The 8522-nt window shown below is 29.0% G+C and overlaps 1 protein-coding gene across 2 annotated transcripts in view; it reads right to left on the bottom strand.

Moving 5' to 3' along the window:
• Nucleotides 1-2730: 2730 nt before the first annotated feature.
• The window catches only part of LOC108734000 (longitudinals lacking protein-like), a 10422-nt gene continuing 4630 nt past the window's right edge, over nucleotides 2731-8522 (bottom strand). The window contains exons 1-3 of one of the 2 annotated variants that reach the window (XM_018465376.1): nucleotides 5314-5423; nucleotides 4960-5151; nucleotides 2731-4677 (exon numbers count right to left, since the gene is read on the bottom strand). In XM_018465376.1, coding sequence (XP_018320878.1) covers nucleotides 4486-4677; nucleotides 4960-5145 — 378 coding nt within the window. In that variant the 5' untranslated portion in view covers nucleotides 5146-5151; nucleotides 5314-5423 and the 3' untranslated portion in view covers nucleotides 2731-4485. Of the gene's footprint in view, nucleotides 4678-4959; nucleotides 5152-5313; nucleotides 5424-8522 lie in introns of those variants that run through there. The other variant, XM_025975009.1, reaches the window with a different exon arrangement.

Below are 8522 nucleotides of genomic sequence, written 5' to 3'. Positions count from 1 at the left end.
AATTTGTAATATCAACTAAAATACCTAGTAAATTTATTTCTGCTGGGATTTTATTTTTACAAATTCAGGTCCAAATTGTAATTTTTATTATTTTCGCTTACGAAGCAACGGGCTAGTGGGATAAATTGTAAATATCGCTCTAATATTTAAGTAAATATTTCTTTTTCATTTTCTCCGTGTAGATCAAAACGAAATTACGACCTTTTCCATGAAAAAATTGGCAAAATCAATCAATAATTCATCACGTTCTCATCAAGAAGCAGAGACATAATAGTGTTTCGTGTAATTTCGATTGAAAAAATCGATTGAAGACGTAAAATTTCAAAAAGGATCAATATTGTATATACTTATATTTAACAGATTATTATTTAAAATCTGTCAAATAACGGGCTAACGTATTAACTAACAATGAAAGTTTTATATACCTGATGGCAAGTATTCATAAGTCCTGTAAGTATGTGAATAAAAAGATTTCTTGTAATTTCAATGTAACGAAAAAAAAAAAAGGATTCTTATTAATCCACTTCTTGATTTTCCTTATTTCGGTTGATGTATTGATGAAATGTTATCATCTGTTTCAAGTTTTGTTAACATTCGTTCAATACATTACAACAAACAGGCGATCTTAACTGTTCAAAATATTGTTCAGAAATGCCTATACTTATGTATAATAAATCCATATACATATCCGTAAAGTCAAATATCCTGCACACGTCTTTATATTACTGTGTCTCATTACCAATAAACTATTATCAAAATACTCATAATGTATTTTGTGGATTTCCTTTCGACAATCAACAAAGTTTAAGTGTAACAAAATTTAGATACGTAAGTTAATCAAAAAAATAAAATTTTGAATTAAATCAGAGTTTTATTTCAACACTTTTACGAATCAAATCAAAGAAAGCATCACTGGTTCGTTTTATAGACGATCTCAGCCCAAACCTTTCAGTCATAATCCTTCCTTGAAAAGTCTTATTTAATCTCAATCATCTAGGGGTGAATAAAGCAGCAACTCAATGGAACAGTGGTCCATAGCACAGCGACATCACCAACTCCAGCTGTTTCCCCAAGATAAAATATTTTAACAGAAATAGGAAGAACCAGAACAAAGAATTTCGCCTACAGTGACCACGTGTTTGTAAATATGTCTACATAGATCTACAGTAAAATGGATCACAAAAATTGCCAGTCTCGAAAATTAAAAATGTTCGAATCATTAATCTCAAATGCAGGAGGGGGGTAGAGCAAATGTCAAGTTTCTGCGCTGGTTCAGGAAAATACTAGATCGGGGGCAGATCTCAGTAATCCCTTTAGATTTTTGCCGCAATCACTAAGGGGTCGTTCAAGTATTACGAAACGCAGCTGGGGGAGAGGGGTTTCATAAAATGTAAAGAAGAGGGGGTTAAGCAACGTGCTACGTAACATGTTTTTGTTACTGTAAATGTGATGGAAACAACAACAAATGCTAATTAGGTTTTCCGGTATTTTGCATGCCATAATTAACATTTATTAGTAACAAAATAGAAATTTAGGCTAACGGGACGCCCCCAAAAAGTGTGTTATTTAGCAAGTTGGTGACCGACTTGTTCTAGGCGCTAATCTTAAATGATTCTTAAGGTTTTTGGTACGCTAAATCCTAATATGTATGTATTTTTAATTGAGAAATGGTGGAACAATTAAAAAAAAGAGTCAAAGTGCAAAGTAGATCTTAGTTCAAAATAAAAACAGAAAAATAATGTGTATTTTAAATTTAAAATTATTATTTTTTCGCGTATATTGCATGTGTGTACATTCAACTTAAATGACAATTTTGATGTTTTTTGCTTCAATTATCGTTTTATTTAAAATTCTCCCAATTATTAATAAAAAATACATGCCTTCAAACTCGGTGCATCTGAAACTATAACAATTAAGCGAAATTAGCTCCTAGAACAAGATTGATCACCAACCTTAAAAATAAGGAGGTGTCTTGCTCGTCTAATTAGGATATTAAGTAACATTAGGACGAGGGAGGAGGTAAAGCAAAACGTTATGCAGCGTCACAAGGAAGAAAAGAAGCCTCAAAACTATTCAAAAAACACATTACGTATCATTTGAACGGCTTATATGAAATTTTGGACAGATATATTGGCGATCAAAAAGTAAAAATGTAGAAGGCAAAAAAGAGAACTAAACTCTAAAGCTGGGATGTATGACAAAATAGCCTATTTCTTACTGTACTTCTAAATCGCCCGTCTTCAATTTTTCTTATTTTGGAATATCTGCAACCATCTATCGGTCAAAAGCAAAAGCATTATTCTTTCAGAAGCTCATAATATGTAATTCGATTAGTTTGAATTCAAACCACTCTGTAACGTATATTATTTTGTTTTGGCGCACATTTTAAAAAGGGCAACTAAACGATTATGTTTCCTGACAATTAAGGCGCGTTTCTTTTTGATTTAGTTGTATATTTATGCGAATTTTGATTGGTTATTTTTAGCTAACTTTAAAAACCTATTTTTTTATTACTTTCATATGAATACTTTTCAAACTGTTGTTTTTTTCAGTATTCACTTTTTGCTTTTTAAGTTTTTTATAGTATAAAAGTTTAAAAATCTTCCTACCAGGACTCCTGGACTTCCACCTAGTAAGTGGAAGTCCACAAAAATGAAAGCACGATCCTACAAGTCCAAGGGGAGGTATAGAACGAAAATTTTAGGAAAAATTGGTTAAAAAAAATCAAAATTAAAAGTAACCTTTATTTACTATAAATATCTTATACTTGATTCATTAAAAGTAATTACAAAATGGTGTGGTCTGTTTGTAAGACGTGGAAAATGCCGACCTCGGAATTTCAAAAATTAACGGAAACATCGTTACACCAGCAACAATGTATCCTAATATGTAATTCTCTTTTATTTCATTATTTTTCTCTATATATTTCCATTAGAGAATGGTAACAACAAGGTATTAATTATAATCAATTAAACTGAAACATTAAACATATGAAATTAGAAAACAAATCGTAAAATGCATCTACTACAATTCATCTATAAATCTTAATATGTAAAAAAATGTATAAATTATCTGCAATTCAACAACTGCTATTGAAATGTAACGAAAGAATATTATCCAAGGACATGCAATTCCATACAAACCAAAATATTACATAGTTTGAATTAAAAGAAGACTCTTTTTACACAAATGTCATAAACTTAATTTTTTACACTTTATACTGGTATCTGCTTCACAATTATGAAAAATTAAGCTAAAACAGTTCTGTTCCTTTTAAAAGTCTCACATACCTATATAATATTTACAAGTTAAAAAATATATTTTGATGATATATTTAGTAATGCATGCATAGTTTTTAAATGTTAAACAAAAAATTAATACATGGGTTCTTCATTAATTGTAAAATATCAATTATCTAGACGTTGCTTTAAGGCTCGCAAGTTTGAGTATTTAACAAGAACTGAATGAAGAATTTTTTAAAAATTTTCTCTTTCCTAAAATACCTATAAAATATATTTAAAAAGTGATGTTAACAAAATCTATTGTTATGTTGGGTGCGTAAATTAAACTTTGTTGCACTATTTACAAGCTGAATGTGATTCTGTTAATCGTATATAGGGTGAATTTTCTACCATGAGACAGTGAACTATCTTGATTAGATTTCACTATTTAAAAGAAAGCTTTTGACAAAAGTTATGATTAAATTGACAACAAATCAACTTTAAAATCTAATGTTTCCTTGAGTATCAGACCTACGATTATTTGTTTTATTTATTTTTGTCTCTTAAACCCTATTAATTTCTTTAGAGCTAAATCTCATTCAATCAAATGATTTCATAACATAAATCAACCCTGGGCTCTTCAAATAATCAGGAAACATAACACTTTTAAAGTTGATATGCTGTTAATTTTTAGGTCGGTATTTATGAGAAAATACACAACTCTTATCTTAAATTTTATCCCAAATAATGAGATCTACTCAATATATTTCATTAGCTAAAGTTAGTAAAAGTCACCCTATACAATAAATGGTTAAAAGGAACCTTCCTGTAAAAAATGCATTGTCACAGCCATTAAATGTTATTTTGTCATCTATTATCCAGTTACTATTAGTAGTAGCAGTAATAGTAGAAGTGTTTATAAAATTGAGTAACCAGTAAAGTATTTCTAAACAGTAACTGTAGTATACAGAAGCAGATACCAGCAATGTATTGTGAATAGTGAAATTAAAGAAACAAAAGAAAAAAGAAACAGATCCAAATATATGAACACTTTTCGTTGTCACTCACTTATACTTGTTTTAAGCCTATAAATGCAAGATAAATTGCACCATAATTTCCTTTTAGAATGAAAAAACTAATAATAAAAATCTAAAAAACAAACATGAAAAATTCTCCTGAAAGAAACAATGAAAATAAAATATAATTATGGAAAAGGCAAAATGTGGGATCTGTACTTTTAAAAAATAAATTAATTATCTATCAATTATTCTCTTTTGATGGCTTGTGGTGCTTCAGCTAGTCCTTTAACTTTTAATCTGTCGGCTGTTTTGAGAAATGCTGGTAACTGTTCTTGACTAACATTCACTTCACCTGCATACATAAACTCTAAAATTGCCTGCAAATGACTGTAAGCTACGTCCTTTAATATTATAATGGGATGCTTTGAAGGATTTTCCTAAAAAGGAATGAAATAATTAATAAAAAAATTGCAACAGGTACTTCTAGAATCATTAAATTCAAGCAACTCATTATCAATTTCAATTTGTAATGAACAATATAGTGTAAACAATGTAATGTAATAAATAAGATATTATAGCAATTTAATGATTTAAAAAAATAAGAGAATCATCTCGTACAGAAAAAGGTATTGTCAAAATATTGATACACCATTTCAATTTGCTAATGAGTAGACTCTTTGAAAGTATTAGGTACAATGCCAATCAAAGGCAAATCTTACCTCTAATAAACTCTTAAAGTAAGGGCTACATGCAGATAACACCATCTTATGGGCTTTACACGTCTGCCCCTCACACGCCAATGTAACATCTGTGAAACTTTTTTCGTCCCTTAAATGCCGAAAAGATGATACCATATTACTTTGGAAATCGTTCCATTTTAAGAAAAACTGTTGTTGATCTGCCATTTTTCTCTGAAAATGTATCAGCTGTTACAACACTTTTTGACATTGTTTAAAACCGTAATATTTACAAAATTTACATAACCCTATTACAATATGTATCTGAAGTAACGTTATCAAACTTTATGAACATGATCACTTATAGGTATACATGTAATAACTTTTTCGACATACCTGTTCAGTTATTTGCAATTACTCTTAAATTACTTCAAAAAAATGTGAAATTTAGGCAATCATTAACATTCTGTTAAACAAAGCTATTACGCAAGCGCTGCTATTGCATGGGAAATGAAATCACGGCACTTCTTCTTGTGGATAATGTAGATCACTAAACAACTCACAAACACAAGTAGTTTTAGTACATAACGGCCATTCAATACTAGATGGCGCATGCTGTTCTGATTACATATTTTTATTTATTTTATTTATTTATTTATTCAAGTCCCTAAGTAATTATTTATTTTTTGATTATTTTTTTTAGAATTAGTATNTCTCTAATATGTCTCTGAAAAGAAATAAGATAATTTTTTTATTTTTTACAGGGTGTTTCAGTCTCTTGGGCGTTTCTTAATCGATATTGATGAATGTATTTTTGAATGGTAGGACAAATATCTGAACTACTTGATGATAGAGTTTCAAAATTCTTAAAATATGTAGAATCACGGGCAGAATCAAATTTACTTTCGATTATTACAATTTACATGATAAAATGTCTGAAACAGAGGGAGGATTACTACCCACCCTAGCCTAAGAAATGAAGCATAGTCCGAATATTTTTTTATTGTTGCTATTTATATATTTTTTTAGCTTTAACATGCAATTTGAAGGTTGAAAGGCAATAATAAGGTTTACCTGGCAGGAATTTCCTAATGACTATATTAAAGAGTTGAAGTGAATTTACCTATTGCAAAATATGACCTATTTGATTTGACAATAACAATTCTCCGAGAACCATCACCAACATTTCGTCGAAATAGTGAAAAATTTCTTTTTTTTATATTTAGTGTTAAAATTTTGCATATAAAAATACTTTGTTCCAAGAAAAGAATATATTACAATTGCTTCAAATTTGTAGTTTAATTTATAAATCCACCGAAAGTAATAATATGGTCTTGTTTGTTCGCTCTTGGTCTTTTATTTTCGCAAAACCAATACCTTGACTGCAAGACCAACATCAATTTTGCTCATCATTACTGAATCCGATTCACTAAAAACGAAATTTCTTAAAACTCGACAAATTCTGTTCACTGTCGTTTTTAGTGAAACTAGTGTTTCATTTACCTTTATATAAATTTTCTATAAACTACATTTCTTGAGTCGATTATGAGGACTGTACTATAAATATAAATCATTTTGGAGCTTTGGTGTCATCTATAGTATGAGTTTAAAGACTAATATTTATTCACGCATTATCACAAGTCGTTCTTCATGTCATTTTTTGGTTGGATTGTACAATTACATGTAATTTGTAATGTAATTGCCCAACATACTGTGGGTCATTACATAATATAAAAATACATGCAATGTTTTGGTTCACGATATAAATCACTGACTAAAAAGAATTGCTGCGAAAATTCTCAAAGCGTTTCGGTAGCTTTTCATGTGTCAGCTAAACAACGTACTCTATGTAACGATTAATAACGTTTATGTATGTGAAGTCCTTACACCATTTATTATTTACAAAAGCTATTCAAACCTGGCTAGAAATAATTCACGGGTTATTGAGAATTATTAACGAAAGGAAGTAGATATTTTTCAAAACAGTTTGGATAAGAGATACTGCAAAATTTTATTCCATTCAATCTTAATTGCACATCTCCGAATAATATCATGTTTGGTTTTAAANTTTCTCATTATTTTTTTTAATTAGATCTTTGTAAGGTAATTCTTTTACATTAATAGGCTGTATTCGAACTTGCTCTTTTCATTGGAAGTCGTCGTCTAAGTGTTCTCTCCTCTTTAAGTGAAATATGTCAAAAAAATTCTGAATTAGGAATTTTTAACTTTGTTTTATATACATATCTCCCGTATCATTCCCAAACGTGACGACCTAAAGATTCAGAGAAAGCCTTGGAGGCTGAATGGCTTCAATTAAAACAATATTGTCACTGTTCCAAATTTTAATTAATTTGATAGAAACGGAACACAAAAGATATCCTTTCAAGAAACGAGTATACTTTTTTATGGACTTTTAATTTAGCAACTAAAGAATAACCAATATTTTTTTCTATTTGCACAGCCTTCTTAAAAATCATTTGAGAGGATTAACTATTAATATTAGACCCTCTGGAATTATGAAGTTTTGCTATCCTTGAAACTACAGGTGAGATTAGAAAAGGTGAATTTTTGGTCTAGTTATTCGGTTTCTTAGATATACACAGTTTTTACTTTTTAGTTGTAAAAATATCCATTTATTGAAATAAAGAAAAAAGTAGCATGTTTCACTTTTACCAATTATCATTCTGATTATTACTAAGTGTATATACAGTAATTAATTTTGCGAATGTATCTGTCTTACTTTACCTTTTACAACTTTAAATGTGTAATAATAATGAAGTTTATGAAGTTATGTTAAGTGGCCATAACGTATTGAACGTTTTTCCTTGAGTTAATTTTTTTCACTAACTGTTAGATTCTAAGGGTTCCTGGTGCTTTTGTAAAATCTGCCGACTTATAATACACATTGAATTAGTAAAATTAAGTATACTGTATTAAAAATAGTGTATATGCGATAATTGTTACTTTAATACTACTGTACTAATTCCTTAAGACTGATTATGCCTCTTCTGGTAGTTATATATATATTAATAGAATGACTATTACGACTTCCCTTTATATACATTTTCTCTTATGATACTTCTTTCTAATTCAGATAATTAGTTTGTATTTAGCGCGAAAGCCCGATACAATAAAAAAAAAAGCGTATGGCATTCCAGTGTTTGTCTTTTGTTAGTGTAATTTTCGAACAATTAACGACTAAATATTAAAATAGCCAACAAAAACATGTACAGTCTTCTAACGTAAGTATTTGATAGTTTCAAGTTTCTATAGAAAATCAAGATTTATCAGTATATTTCTGCCTCTGCTTCAGATCTTCTACTAAATTGTTCTTACAAGTAAAAAAGTACAAAAAAAAATTCCAAGTTATTAAAACACAACAAAATGCTACTTAATACATCACACGGAGAAAACAAATCTTTTATGACAACGTAAAAATTACAATTATCGATTCCAAATGACTGAATTTGCATTAGAAATAGTAGAATTTATTAGGTAACTTGTAATAATCTCAATTTTGACATGTTTTTTTAAAAATTATTTCAAGTTTCTTAATTATTACAATTTAATTTGTAAAATCAACTAAAATACCTAGTAAATTTATT

This window comes from Agrilus planipennis, unplaced genomic scaffold (assembly GCF_000699045.2).
Source record: "Agrilus planipennis isolate EAB-ADULT unplaced genomic scaffold, Apla_2.0 scaffold36, whole genome shotgun sequence".
NCBI lineage: Eukaryota > Metazoa > Arthropoda > Insecta > Coleoptera > Buprestidae > Agrilus > Agrilus planipennis.
The sequence above is the reverse complement of the archived record's forward strand: the minus strand, read 5'-3'. Positions and strand labels throughout refer to the sequence as shown.